This window comes from Ictidomys tridecemlineatus, chromosome 8, assembly GCF_052094955.1.
Source record: "Ictidomys tridecemlineatus isolate mIctTri1 chromosome 8, mIctTri1.hap1, whole genome shotgun sequence".
NCBI classification, from domain to species: domain Eukaryota; kingdom Metazoa; phylum Chordata; class Mammalia; order Rodentia; family Sciuridae; genus Ictidomys; species Ictidomys tridecemlineatus.
In genome coordinates this window covers 27,515,167-27,530,731 of record NC_135484.1, presented here as the reverse complement: position 1 = coordinate 27,530,731, position 15,565 = coordinate 27,515,167, and the positions used below count along the sequence as shown (strand labels likewise).

The 15,565-nt window shown below is 42.2% G+C and overlaps 1 protein-coding gene across 7 annotated transcripts in view; it reads right to left on the bottom strand.

Moving 5' to 3' along the window:
- Positions 1 to 15,296, bottom strand: part of Map3k5 (mitogen-activated protein kinase kinase kinase 5) — a 210,060-nt gene extending 194,764 nt beyond the window's left edge. For 2 of the 7 annotated variants that reach the window (XM_078019061.1, XM_078019062.1), the window contains exon 1: positions 14,092 to 15,060. In XM_078019061.1, the coding sequence (XP_077875187.1) occupies positions 14,092 to 14,539 (448 nt within the window). In that variant the 5' untranslated portion in view covers positions 14,540 to 15,060. Of the gene's footprint in view, positions 1 to 13,613; positions 13,660 to 14,091 lie in introns of those variants that run through there. The other 5 variants (XM_078019059.1, XM_078019060.1, XM_078019065.1 and 2 more) reach the window with 4 other exon arrangements.
- Between the last annotated feature and the right edge of the window lie 269 nt (positions 15,297 to 15,565).

The following is a 15,565-nucleotide window of genomic DNA, read 5'->3' as shown; positions in this document are numbered from 1 at the left end:
CAGGAACAACAACTTTTTCTAATATTTCCCAAAGAATCAATTGAGTTTTAAATGCTAAATCCTCAAAGCAAACCAAGACTTATTTAGTAACTTTGAACGACTGGTTTTAGAGAGAATAGATAGGGGTAACTAACCTAAACATGCAGTAAAAAATTCCTGGTTTTTTTTTTTTTTTTTTAAATAGTGGAGATTAAACCCAGAGATAATTAACCACTGAGCCATATCCCCAACCCTTCTTTTAAATATTTTATTTAGACACAGGGTCTTCCTGAGTTGCTTAGGGCCTCACTAAGCTGCTGAGGCTGGCTTTGAACTCGCGATCCTCCTGCCTCAGCCTTCCCAGCAGCTAGGATTACAGGCGTACACCACTACACCCAGCTACACAGATCTTAAGAAGAAAATAAAACTAGAAAGATAGATAGTTCCAAAATTATTCTTAGCTTCAATGAAATGTCAATGGCATATTGCATAGTTAAATAACTATACAATATGCTAGATTCAAGAAAAAATTCCTCTGGTGATCACATATCAGATATACATTGTGCCCCAAACGTTGATTAAGACTTTCTTCTTTGGCTAACCAAGATGATTACAAGTCTTAAAAAGGTAATTCTCAAAAACTAAATGTAAAGTCATCCGAAGCTTATATCCTAGCCCAACTCTCAAATTAAACTCTCAGCGCATTTAGACCAGGTAACTAAAAACCAAAAGCAGATTAGGGCCTGAATCTCCAATTATAGCCTATTTCTTCTTTTATGTTCTCAGAAAATCTTCTCGAATTAAATGTGGCTTGTCCTCTGGCACAGAACTCTCTTTAAGTAACATGCTCCTTACTCTCCTAACAAATAAACCAAGAACAAACCAAAGAACATGGAGTTTGAAAACACAAAAAATGTGATTGCTTCATATCTCTCCCCCCCACACCCCCCACTAAGTCAATCCAGTATGTCTAATGATGTTTTTAGAGGAAAGCACAAACGTTTCTATCAAATAGTTGTGGTCTGGTTAAAATTAAGGCATGACAACATACAAATACCACAGTACAACATTGCTTCAGAAATTCCCAGGCAGTGTCACAACACAGCAGTCACAGCCTTTCCGCGTGGCCTCCTGGGACCTTATAAAGATTCTCAAGATCTGGTCCTTCCTGGAATCCTCCAGACTAGCACTGAGCATGCAGTCTGAAGACAAGCAATGAGAAGATCCAATCCTGGATAACCAAGAGATTATCCATCAGTAAGAATGTTCACTATTCAACAAGACGAAACACCCTTCTTTAATAAAACCAGCACTAAGTGGAGGGTCCGGAGCTCCATAAAGTTTGGAAACTGTGAGGCAGCAGCTTCCTGTTATTTATGTCACCAAGCAGTGAGAATATATGACTTAACAGAGTAGGCAAAACAGGCAGATACAGTAATATCTCAATTTTAGTTCCAAGTGTATGTGAGATTTGGCTGAAAACAGAAGAGTGCCACTCTTATGATACCACGGCTTAACCTTCTCAGGGATGTCATGAGCGCCAGATGAACCTTGGGTGATGACAGTTATAAATGTAACCATAATACTCCATGAAGGTTCATTCCACTCAGGCCCTTATAAATTCTTCATTGTTGAGCTGCCTGCCTGCTGCCTGCTTTCTGTTGCCTTAAATAGAGTCAAGAACTGAAGGATTTTTGTCTGAACTTTTCCACCTACAATAGATCCAGGTAAGTCCTTCTCTAAACCTGTTATTAATGAACACTGATGAATGTTTATGTGTTACCAGTTTTCAAATGCTTCTCCAACTTGCCTTCAATAATTAGTATGTCTTTGCATCTAACTCATCTCTTCAAAAGAATGTTAAAAAGCGAACCTTTTAAGCATACTGTGTTCATGATAAGTATAAATATTTGCCACTTAAAATCTGGTCTGACAAAATCAAAATTAACAACACCGATGATATGATACAGATTAACATTTATTCAAATATATGCTAAATGGACCAGTAAACACTCACAAAATATTCTTGTAAATTAAATGGTAATAAAGCCAAAAGCATGACACTGCAAAGATATCCTAATTTGACAGCCCTTAACATCAGACTTTGAAAACAAAAACACAGATCTGTAGAACAACATTCTAATAAAGACAATAGGATCAGTCTTTGGGTATCCCAAATATATGTCACATTTGATGTTTCAATGAATTTTCTACATCACTGATTTTATAAGGGAAAAAAGAGTCTAGAACTCTGCTAAGAATCTAGGCTAGCATTTCCTTTCCAATTTTAGTTCAGATTTACCAACGGCCAAGTGTACTTTAAGCATATAAAATATTGGCAGCACCAAGTTGCTTGGCGAGAAAAGTCACGCCAACTGTTCTCATCATAACTCATGTGCAAGATAGAACATCATTCTCTGATTTCATTATGTCGTGCCAAACAATTTGCACCCTAACCCCACTTTGCAACTGATTGTACACAAAACACGTTAAGTTTTAAAACCAGACTCCCTGCTCCTCTAGATTGTCTATAAGACTTTTCTGACTCTACTGCATGTAAACAGTTAACATGAAGCCAGTATGCTTGGGAAAATGACCAGAAATTATTCTGGAAAAATTGAAATTCTACTGTCCAGATCTGAAGATCTAAATTTTCACTGGTTCAAACAATGCTAGTTTCCCAAAACTAATTTCCCAAAATCTAGGAATTATCATAGTAAGGCTAACAGATATCAACTACTATGTGTATGTGACTCAATAATAATTACAAATGTTATATAAAGCATACATCCAGAAATGTCACTCAGAACCCTCAGAGGTAGCCCAGATTTCTGCCTCAGTCATTTTTATATGAATACCATGATTTAGCTATGGCTCTGCATTGAGGGTATATTGAATACATGGTTGGCTTTATTAACGAGATGGAATTTTATTTGTTTACTATTCTCCTGCTGGCCAAGGCATTTGATAACTTGGCACTCAACTGATGTTATCTGACTCAGAAAGCTGCTTTATTGGATAAGATCTCTCATGTAGAACTATCGGCAAAGGACCTCGCACACAGTAATTGTGTTGTTTATTTGGGTATGACTTGCCTTAAATTATAAGACCAGTCATATCTTTGCCATGGGGAACTTTATAGCAGTTTGCCAGGCCTCTAAAATATAAGGATTTTTTTTTTCCCTACTCCAAAACATAAGTCTATCTGAAGCAGTCTAGACTACTAATTTGATTGGTAACAAGGGTGATTTCTTAGCATAACAATCAACTTGTGTTTCCAGGTGTTGTAGGCACCCATCATACTGTCATCTTCCTGCTGTGTTTCTAATCACAAGGCATGTACCTCTTATCACTCCAAAACCTTGGTGGATGACACTTTTATATCTAATTTATACATGCTTCCAGCCCTGAAACAACCATGATTGGAAATCCTGGTTAAAACAAGGTACTCTAGGACCCTCTTAAGGCAAACAGCATCCCATGGCAGAATCTCAAGAAAAAAAATCAGGTCCTTTAGGTCAGGTTGGGTTCAGATCCTTGAGGAGACAGGCATAGAGCCTAGACTGAACAACCCTCTTTCAAAAGAAAGTAGCCAAGGACATGTATATGGCTGGGCTTGATGGCATATGCCAGTAATCCTAGTGGCTCAGGAGGCTAAGGCAGGAGGATCCTGAGTTCAAAGCCAGCCTCAGCAACTTATCAAGGCACGAAGCAACTCTCTCTCTAAATAAAATATAAAAAAGGGCTGGGGATGTGGCTCAGTGGTTAAGCACTCTCTGGGTTCAATCCTTGGTACCAAAAAGAAAAAGAGACAGACAGACAGACAGACAGACAAAGATAGTAAACCTAATCTTGTCAATGGAAGCCAGGCTTTGACACACACTCTCTAATTTTATCAGATTTTAAAAGAGTGTGTACCTTAGACTGTGCTTCTAGTGATCCGGCCATTTTAAAATGCTGTTGGGGTAAACATTAAGTTGTGCAACACTGACAGATATGCAAAACTTTCTTGTCCGCAACAATACATATGAATATCATTTGGTAGCTACTCGATTGATTTCTACCTCATTAGAATAGATGACTCCAATATTGACAGAGACTTACAGAATTGCCTTAGATATTAGATATAATAGTTTTGCTTCTATTAGCAAATTCATTTTAGCTTTCCTAATGATGTGTTTCTACATATGCTTGTCAAATTTTTCCTTTGAGTGGGCTGGGGATGTAGCTCAGTGGTAGAGTGGTAGAGTGCTTTTCTAGCATGTACAGGGCTCTGGGTTTGATCCCTAGCTTCATAAAAATAGTCTCCTTTGAAGCAGTTTTAATATCACATTGGTTTCCCCATTAAGTAAAGAATTAAATATTTAACATATTTATATTTGTAGAGAATCATGATTTAAGGTTTTTTATAAATTACAGTTTATAAAATTACAATGTAGCACAGTGAAGGAAGCAGTTTCCCAGGAAGAGAAGCTGATGAAGTACAAAGGGACTTTTACTTATGTTTAAAATGATTTATTTTTCTGAAACAGAGAAAAAGAGAAGTGAAATAAATGTCAAAGTGATTAATGACAATTATCTTCAGGTAGTGGATGCATGAGTGTACATTATACTATGTTGTGTACTTTTTTATGATTGCAATGTTTCACAACTTAAATTTCTTAAGGTTTCTTTGGTTGTTGTTTAATTAGTTAGATGAGGAAGAATGGAGTATATATAGACAGTTCCTTCTAACTTCTTCCTTAGTATCAGCTGTTACCGTGGAAACCTATAGATATTACAAACCTTCATACTCCTGAAGATGAATGCCTTCTTCTCTTTCAAAGTTCTTTACTAAATCTGCTGCAATAAGAGGCATATCACAAGCAATGGATAAACGCTTACAGATCTGAGTTCTTGAGAATATGCTATCACATTAGAAGAAAGTGAGCCAGAGTCAGGAGCCAAACTACTCAGAGCACCAAGGAAGAACTGTGCCAGAAGCCCAGCTCTCGGTATCATTCCAGAGACGGGCCTGTTTTGGTCTGTCACTTGGCAATCCATTCGACTCTTATGATCAGAAAATAGACCAAGACTTGCCTGGAAAAAATCCAATTTCCATCCTGTGGCAAGCAACCTGCAACCAGTATTCAGCTTAAGCTCCAGGTTCCTTTGTCTCTCTAGACAGAAAAATATCAAAGTCAGCTTTCCTAAGCTCATTACAAAGTCACTGCAATATGTCAGCAAGAAGGGACCAGAAATGAAGTGTCACTACCATGACTTAGCCTCGTAACAGCGCTACATAGCATCATGGACCAAGATGTCAGACCTAATCCTCCCAAACAGGATACAAGCTTTGGGTGTTATTCATTGCAAGGGGCATCTGTGGTAGAGTGGTTCAAACACCTGATTATTTGGAAGTTGGGAAGACCCGAGTTTGATGCCCATTCAACCACCTGATATTTTTCTGACCAAGTCACATACCTTGCCAACTAAAAAAAATGTAGATGATTACACTGCTACATCTATTTCTTTCATGGAGTTAAAACGATCAAATGAGGAGGATCACATGATACTGAACATACATTATATGACCATTCTGGAAAAAAATAAAACAAACACATGAAATCTCCTGAGCACCGTTGTGACCATATTATAAACTGCCAAGCTGGAGGTAAAAGCTGTGGCTCCTGGATGCAGGAATCATACTCCTGGTCCTGGCTGTCCCAGCTTTGGGCTAATATTTGTCACAATAAACATATTAGAAAAATTGAACATGACATTAAGAGGCCCAATTGGTAAGTAACAGCCTTAGATTACTTTTTAATAAAAATTAATCAAGAGGAAAAATTCACTGGCTTAAGCAAATACTTGGTTTTACGTGTTCAGATACTTGGTTTACGTGTTCAGATTCAGTAGGCAGATGGCTCAATGTCCCCTAATAGCCACTAGCAGCTCCCCTTCATGTTTCAGTTGAATAAAAGTTCACCAGTATGGAAAAGGCTAGAAGTGTTGAAAGTACTGTCATAACCCTTCTAGAGACTCCTTGTACAAAGGAATATAACTCCCTTCCTGTATGAATCATACACCCAAGGCAATTGATTGCCTTACTGTTGATTAACCATGTGAAAAAAAAAAAGGTTCACTTGGAATGGAACGTCAATGGTTACCTGTGCTGTTTCTGTGGCATTTAAGGTATACAGGTCTGCTTGGCTCTGCCTTAACACTTAAATTCTCTCCCCACCTCCTATCTCCCCTAAGAAAATTACCACAATATGGCTTGGGTTATATATGTTTGTATGTCGGGTTTGTCTGTTTTCTTTAAAAAAAAAAAAAAACCCTCCAATTAAAACTCATATAAAAGGTAAGGAGTGACTTATTTAAATTTCTGGAACAAACAGACGAGGCTTTGAAAATCAGCTTTGCCTCATATCTTTTTCATTTTCCACTTTTGATGAGTTTCTTTAATCAACAAACTCCAACCAGAAAGAAAACTAACATGTTAAAATAACTGAAGAAACCCATGCATTAAAATAGATTTTTAAGTAATTTACCATTTTGCATTCAAGTTTCCTTTTTATGTCACTAATAAAACTTTGCACAATTAATTTTACTCCCTGAAAAAAAAAAAAAAGGTATCTTTCTTAAATATAGACAGTTTCCCCTCCTATCTACATTCAAATCAAGAAAGCAAGATTAGCTTTTAAGCTCTACCTTCCCCAGTCTGGGGGTATAGCTCACTGGTAGAGCCCATGCTTAGCATGCAAGAGGCCCTAGGTTCAATCCCTTTCCCAAAGCTGTGGTTCCTTGTTTCTCCCTGCTATGACTGTGGCTCCCGCAGCACTGCCCACCCTACCCCATTCCCCATACTTTCAACTCTACTCTTGTCCTAATTAAGTAAAGGAGATACAGGCACAGTCTACAGTCCTGGGGAGATCCCACAGGTGACAAGAAGGTGATAAAATGTTCTAATTGCTTTCTGGGAGGGGCCATCACTTCATAGCTAATATTTGTCACAATAAACATACTAGAAAACTTGAATATGATATTAAGAGGCACTTAGTTGGTAACAGCCTTAGATTTTTTTTAATTAATTTTTTTAGTTGTAGATGGACACAATATTTATTTATTTATTTGTTTTTATGTAGTGCTGAGGCTCAATGTGCTAGGCAAGTGCTCTACCACTGAGAAGCAGCTCCAGCCCCCTTAGGTTATTTTTTAAATAAAAATTAATCAATACTAGCAATACAAGCAATAAATGTTGGTGAGGATGTGGAGAAAAAGATACACCCATACATTGCTGGTGGGACTGCAAATTGGTGCAACCTCTATGGAGAGCAGTATGAAGATTCCACAGAAAACTTGGAATGGAACCAACATTTGACTCAGCTATCCCCCTCCTCAGTTTATACTCAAAGGACTTAAAATCAGCAATCTACAGTGACACAGCCAACAATGTATAGAGCAGCTCAATTCACAATAGCCAAACTATGGAACACACCTAGATGCCCTTCAACAGATAAATGGATAAAGACACTGTGGTATATATACACAATGGAATATTACTCAGCCTTAAAGAAGAATGAAATTATGGCATTTGCAAGTAAATGGATGGAACTACAGGATATCATGCTAACTGAAATAAGCCAATCCCAAAAAATCAAAGGCCACATGTTTTCTCTAATACATGGATGCTAATTCATAATAAGGGGGGTGGGTAGGGAAAAACAGAGGTACTTTGGATTAGGCAGAGGGGAGTGAAGGGAAGGGAGGGGAAAGGAGGGTCAGAAGGATAGTAGAATGAATCGGACATTATTACTTTATATGCATATATGATTACACAACTGGTGTGATTCTACATCATGTACAACCAGAAGAATGAGAAGTTATCTCCATTTATATATGATGTGTCAAGATGCATTCTGCTTCACATATAGCTAATTAGAACACATAAAAAATTTTAAAAAGTCAATCAAGATTTTTAAAGAAGTAAAAATTCACTGGCTTGGAGCCACTGACCAATAATGCACTTTCCTGTGGTTCTCGACTTTACTGGTTTGGGGTAGTATCTGACCATGAGGGACCATCAGACAAGCAGACATAGTTGGTTGTTTGGGGTAGAAAGACTTGGGCATTCACTGGACTTTGTGCTTGACAAAAAGAAGTTACGACCCAATTCTGTCCTTCAAACCAGAAACAGGAACTGAACAGGCCTCAAACTAGTCCTCTGAAACAGGAAGCAGGGGATAGTCCCTGTAGCTACCAGAGAGGAACTGACCTGTAGTGGAGAACTCCCGGCACCTGCTGAGAAGGCTGGTGAGATAAGACCACGCTGTGCACGTATAAACAGGCTTCACCCAGAGAAGGAACCAGCTCACCACCAACTAGTGAATGTCACAAACCAAAGATGGCCAAGCTGGGGAAAGAAACTAGAATTCTGGGAGCCTGAAAGCAGGGCCAGCCACAACCATCTGCACTTCACTACTTGGTAAGAATTTGGGTACACTAAAAAGGAATCTAGTTTTGCTCTTTGAGGCTTTCTTTTTAAATTTTTCTTTCCAACTTCCTAGTAAAACCCTTTTAAAAAAATTACAATTTTGCCTCAACTAGCCAGTTATCCAAGAAGGCAGCAGCAAGCACAGTGCTCTGGGTTTATACGGGTGGCAACAGCTGCTCCAACAGTGTACCCACAAAAGTTAAAAAGCTCAAAGAAAACATGTGGGATACCACTGTCGCAAACTTTTCAAATGACCTTTCTTCCACAGTAATGTCCCCACTAATTTTTTAACATCTTTCCTTTTTAAGAACTCACAGCCATGGGGGACTGGTTATTGAATTTTCTGTCTTTCTCTAAAAACACCCTTTCTTGGAAAAATTATAAATGTTGGCAGTCCTCTGACTTTTTTTATCCAGTTCATGAAAAGCACTATTTAGGAGATGCAGAGTTTGTCATCTCCCCTCAAAGTATATGACGATATATGCATATATATATATACATATATATATACACACACACACACACACACATATGTATATATATACACACACACATATATATATATGGACATGAAAGCAGAAATGCAGAAGTTGGCTGGAAGACTTTCAAGAACTTCTTCTAGGATAAGGAGGATTAAGGGTTGTTTTATTTTGCCAAATAAAAATGGAAGACCTAAGGAGCTGTGCTGGAAGTGAGAGGAACCAAAGCCCACAAAGATCAGATGGCTCTCTGGCAAAATGGCAAAAACGGGCCACCCTCTTCACAAGCTTATGTAAAGTGAAAACACAATATGGATGAAAATAGAAAAGCTAAGTTCTGAAAATTTCAACTAGCATGTGCTTCCTTCCGGTTCCTCACTATTGCTACAGGGTAAAAGGCTGAGCAAAAGATTGCAATCTGCAGTGAGCCAGGCTCAGAGGAAGACCCAGGCAGGTGAGAAGGCTGGTGGCAGGGAAAGGGGAAACCTTCAGCCTATCTAATCCAGGGCCCACCCAGAGGGAGGCAGCTGGCCTTAAGCCAAGCAAGGTCCCAGGGTCTTACATCAGCAGGAAGTCCAGAGCCATAAATAGGTTAGGAGGGGAAGAAGCTGAAAGAAGTGAACATGTTCATGGATCCTGCTGGCCCTGCCTCTTGTTTTACTCAGCATCCTTTTTCTCCCTGCAGCCTTTCCCACAGCCCCCACCCACCGCCCACCAAAACCAATTCAAGTGGCTGCTCCTCCTACATCTGACCAAGCTACCAACAAGCTACATCAAAGCAAAAGTCACTGTTCTAACACACTGAAAAGTGTGATCAGTTTCAGGTTTCAGAAACACAATTTTCCTGGATGTTTAAAAGGGTAAATGGATTCCATACACTGAGTTAAGGCTTCTTATAGGCGAGTCCCAGACTCTACCATCTATAGTACTGTTTCTAAGGGAAAGTTTGCTTCTGGTTCCAACCAGCAATTTTAATCATTTAACCTGAATGAATGCATGATTTCTTCACAGTTTAGTGTCTTCATAAGCAAAATGAAGGAAAAATAAAGCCTGTTTCAGGTACATTCACAGAATTGGTGTTCATTAAAAATATATATATATATATTTTTAGAATCCTGATCAGTTGGGGTCTGACCAACACCAGAGCACCATGTATGACTGACACCTCTGAGCTTTTACTGAGTTTCACTGCCTGCAATGCAGGGGGCTGAGAATGGGTGTTGTTAGGACATTCACCATGTCCAAATTTTCATAAAAGCATTAATTTCACCTCTCAGGATCACAGAATGACAAGTGTCATCAATGAACAAACTAGAACACAATTAAATAAAATCAAATTGGGAAAATCAGTGAAAATCTGTAACTACAATCCATTCTTTTTCGCTTTTGCTTTTGCAGTAGCGAGGATTGAACCCAGGGATGCTCTATCACTGAGCCATATCCCTAGTCCTTTTTTAATTTTACTTTGAGACAGGGTCTTGCTAAGTTGCCCAGGCACTACTACACCCACCTACAGTCTATTCTTTAAGAAGACACCAGTACACAAAGATGGGGAAAGTTTGTAAAAAAAAAAAAAAAATGTCATCATGCTTTAAGTTCTTATACATTCCATTAAGCTGAGCTATGTGAGCACCATTGTTCTCTTTTTCAATGCTGAGGTCCCAGATAGGCCATCTTTGCTTACCTTTCCACTGAGATTCACGTATCAACTCCTTTGAGAAACTACTCCTGGATCCCCTCAACCTTACTGACCTACAGCTGTGTCCTGGGAGCCCGAGGCTTCTGTGTGACCTTCACAGAGGCACTGGGTCAGCCAAAGCACAGACAGAGTCCATCCTCCCCACCAATTCTGAGCTCCTTGTGGCCAGGAACAGCATATGTACAAACAGTTTATGAATCTCTATGAACTAAAATGACTCATGTGTAGTAATAACATTGAAATTTTAGAGTAAAAAATTTGCAAACTGGAGGATATCTCAAATTATCTCAAATACCAAATACTCCAACTCTCTACTCTTTTCTGAGTTTTTAAACGACTCACTCCAAATTCGAGAAGTATCAGAACCAGAATACAGACCTTGAAACTCCTGTTCCAGAGCTCTGCCCCAAGGGCACTATGCTGCCTTGCTCTGCACATGCACAGGATTAAATAAGGGAATCTTAGAAACTGACTTCAATTCTCCCTCTACTTCCACCCTCTGGCTAATCTTATAGGAAAGGAATTGCCTTAAGGAGATAAGAAGCTTTTCTCATGATTTCAATTCCCTGGTTCACAAGAGAGCTGGAATAAAAACTCAACTCTCCCTGGAGGGGCAGTGTACCATAATCATTCTCTCCCTGTACCATAATCATTCAGGTAGTAGGTGTAGAGAAAAGGTCAGCATGGCCAGGAGCCTACAATGGCCTGTTTCTGTACAACTTGCAAGATAAAAATAGTTTTTACATTTTTAAATGATTAGGAGGAAAAAGCAAAGGAGTAATATTTTGTTAATTATCTGAAATGCAAATTTCAAAGTCCATTAGTAAAGTTTTATTGGAACATAGCCACGATCATTTGTTTAGGGGTACTGTTTATGTCTGCTCCCAAGGCAAAGTTAAGTAGTTATGAGAAACTTCCAAGGACTACAAAATATTTACTATCTGGCCCTGGACAAGAAAAAAGTTGGCCAGCCCCTTGGCAGCAGAAGGGCAAGCCCTTTCTTAGACATTAGAAGAAAATAGGTAATAGCCGGGCACAGTGACACACACCTGTGATCCCAGCAACTCAAAAGGCTGAGACAGGAGTACCTCAAGCTTAAGGCAAGCCTGGGCAACTCAGTGAAATCCTGTCTCAAAGTAACAAAAAGGGTGAGGATAGTTTAGAGGTAGAGCATCCCTGGGTTCAATCTTCAGTACCACAAAAAGGGGAAGAGAGAGAGTTATACTACCATCAGACTCTGAGACTATCACTTTAGAACAAAAGGTCTGGATGAAAATGATACCATCCTCATTCTGTCACATCTTCATACTATGGAGGAGGTTAGAGGTCATGTCATCCAGATAGGCAGGGGTTAAACTGAAGTCTGCCTGGATTGAAAGGAGCAGAGGGGTGGGGCACAGCAAGACAGGAACAAGAGTGTCCCCAAAGCATCCCCTTCCCACTATTCTTCAGGGCACCTAAATGGCACTTAGGATCCTGGTCAGCTATTTGAAGGAGAGTTTTCCTGGATTCGAGCAAGTCAGCACACCTGAGTGGAGGCAGCCAGGGCTATGCATGACCTTTCAGCCCCAGGAGCGGAATCCTGCATTGACCAGTTACTGCCTATGAATCTTAGGTCCAGTCATGCATGGCTTAGTTTTCTCACTTAGAAAGGTAAGGACTTCCTCTGGAGCAGGGTGGCAAATGCCTGTAAACCAGCTACTCAAGGATCCCAAATTCAAGGCCATCCTGAGCAACTTAAGCAAGAACCCATTTCAAAATGAAACTTTAAAAAAAAAAAGGCTAGGAATGTAAACTACTCCTAGGTTCAATTCTTACCCAGTATGGGGAGAGGGGGATAAGAATTTTCTTCCCAGGCTTGTTTGAAGTATTAAATGAGATACAGTTCTAATGTCAGCTCCCTTCTAACCTTTCTCCCTCCTTTTCCAAGAGATAATATTTGGAAAACAACAGAAAGAGTGCATTGTTAGGAAAGTTTCTTACAAATTAGCTTAAAGACTTTTTTTTTCTATAGCCCTAGAAAAAAATGCCCCATCTACAGTGCAGTAAAAGGAGACTCAAGTATTTACTTAGCTGGCTACTTTCCGCTCATATCTTTCAGTTCTTTGAAACTTCTTCCAAATTATAAACCAAAAATAAGAGTGCTATAATTTTTAGAAAAGTTACATTTATGTAATTTTTATAGCAATCCGCCCAAAGGACCAAGCTATAATATATTATACTCGTGTTCAACTATGAAGACAGGGACGAAAAAATACCAGAACCAGAAAGTCCTAGTTTATTTAGTCTGGCTTCCTTAACATGAAGTTCTTCTTGTTCTTAAAATATTCAGCTCTGGCTGAATTCCAAAACTGACATAAGCCTACTTTAGGTGTTTTGAAGAGGCTGTAGAAAATCAGAACTGAAAACAAGATTGGAATATAAAACCTTGAATGTGATCACAAGTACAAGAAGCTTATTGTTTTGAAACCATTAAGCCAGCTTTTCCACCCACAATTATAAAAATAACTAAGGCTGCACTCTCAACATTGGATGGACAGAGTGCTAATAGTTAATTTCAAAAACATGTTATCATTCCTAACATTTGCTAACAGCCACTAGAACTGCCTGACACTTTCTGAAATCCGTGATAGCCTGAAAAAAAAATACAAAGTTTTGCATGGACTACGTTTGCAATCACTTTAATGACCAAGCTAATCTGAGTCATTAAGATAACATATCAGCGTTTTAAACAATGTTAAATTATAAATTTTCCAGCCCACCACGATGCATAGGCTAGGTTAAAAAAAAAAAAAAAAAACTGGTTCTTTCACCAAGATCCCAAGAAAGATTTCATAGGCATTTGCTGAAGTCATGATCTTATGACTTTGGGAAGTAATTACTTGAAAGTTCAAATTGGTAAAAGAAAGGAAATTCAAGGCACTAAAACTTATTGAAGATAAAATGAGTTGGAAAGATCAGGACAAGACACGCAACTTACAGTACACTGCGCGCAGCTGGCTGTGAGGCATAAAGTCCTCGTTTCTGTACTCCCAAAACTACACACACAAAAGGGTTATAGGTCTAAGTAAAAGGGAAACTGGGGACAAACCTAACAAAGTGAAACAGACATACTGAATGGAGGACTGATTGGAAATATCCTGCACTGCTGAAAAACAGTTCTTCAGATCGACCACATGGACCCCAGGGCTCCAGCGCCGGGTGGTGGGTAAGGTCAGTGGGTCTCGTGCACGAAACACTGGCTCTTGCACAAGCACACACTCCCTCCCAAAGGATCGGCCAGCGCCAGGAGTAGTCACGCAGCGCCACTCGCGTCCCCCTAGGTGGGGCGAGAAGTAAGTAGGCAGCATGCTTCCGCCAAGAAAAACAAACAAAATGTTTCCCCAGAAAACGCCCCCTCCCCCCAAAAAAATATGTGGGCCCGACCGCGGAGTACGGTGAAGGGGTTTCACACTCACCTGCATTGTAAAAACGGTCCAGTACCGTGGTCTCCCCGAAGTCCAGTTTACCGAAATGCAGGGTCTCCAGGGTGGCGCCCACTACCTCACACGCCTCCCGCAGGCTCTGCAGGGCCTCACTCTCGGCCACCACCAGCTGCCCCTGGCTCGCTTCGTTGATCACATATGCCACCGTGGTCCGTCGGCCGCCCCCGCTACTGGAGTTGCCCCGGCACCGGGTGGCGCTGCTCCCAGGGGTGGCAGCAGCACACCCGGTGCCAGGGGCGGCGGTGCTCTCCACGTTCCAGAAGCTGCCCGGTGGCGGCGGCGGTAGCTGGCTGGGCTCGCCTTCGGCCACCGTCGCCACTCCTCCCCTCCGGCAGCTGCCACCCTCGGGGAAAGTGCAGAAGCCCGAGGAGGTGAAGGGTGGCACGGAGAAAGTGATGCCTTCACCCGCCTCCGTGCTCATCTCTGACGGCCGGGCTGCAGCGGCGGCGGTGTCCCCGGCCCAGCCGCACCTTCTGGCCAGCCACAGCTCAGGGCTGCTCCGCGCCCGCCGGGCTAAGCAGCTGCCATCGCGCGCTGCGCCTTCACCGCCGCGCCGCCGCCTCCTCTCTTGCGCCCTGTCGCCCGCGGGCACGCCGCTGCCCGGCGGCGGCTCGCCCCTCCTCGGCGCCTCCGTGGCCACGCCGCTCGCCCGCTGCAGGGTTGAGAGTACACGGGGTGGGGAAGCCCGGGTGAGCGGGAAGGGACAGCGCTTCCTTTTCTTGGCAGGCGGACAAGTCGGCTGGCAAACCTGCGCCGCGGTGCGGCTCAAGGGCGCCGCGCTCGGGGTGCCTTGCGCCCTCGCAACCGGAGAGCCACCGGTTCCTTCCGTCTCGGCCACTGGGAGGGGCCGAGGAGGGCGCCCTCTGGGTGCGGAGCTACCTGGCGAGCACCTTAAGGACGGCGGGCGGGCTTCCCGGGCTGCGTCCCGGAACAGCTGCAGCTGCAGCCGAAAGTTCCCGCCTCCTTCCTCGGAGGCAGCTCCCTTTCATAGGCTCTAGTTCCTCCCCCTCGCCTGGCCTCGTTTCTCTGAAGACCTCCGCAGCCGCTGAGTTCCAGGGACTCGGCAGCTTCTAGCAGTCGCTCTCCCCCTCTGCCACCCAAGTCTGGCCGCCCACTCGTCCCCCGCAAGAGGAGTCAAGGCCCGCCCCCGGGGAGGGCGCTGCTAGGAAGCTCGAGCCGGGACGGAACCCACCGAGTGCGGCGCGCGGCCAAGAGCCCCCACCTAAGAGCTGCAGTACGCGACGACAGAATGGCGTAAAAAAGTCTCTCTAGTCCTACTGGAGGGGGGTCCCAGAATCAGCCCCAGAGACTTATCCAGCGTTCCTCGTGGCCACGGCGCCCTCCTCAGGGCTTCCCGGTTTTGCTTCGCAGCGTGGACCCGGTCCTCTTGCAGCCCTGGTAGCACAGAGGAGGCCCGCGTGGCGCGAGGCAGGAAGGTGTCAACTAG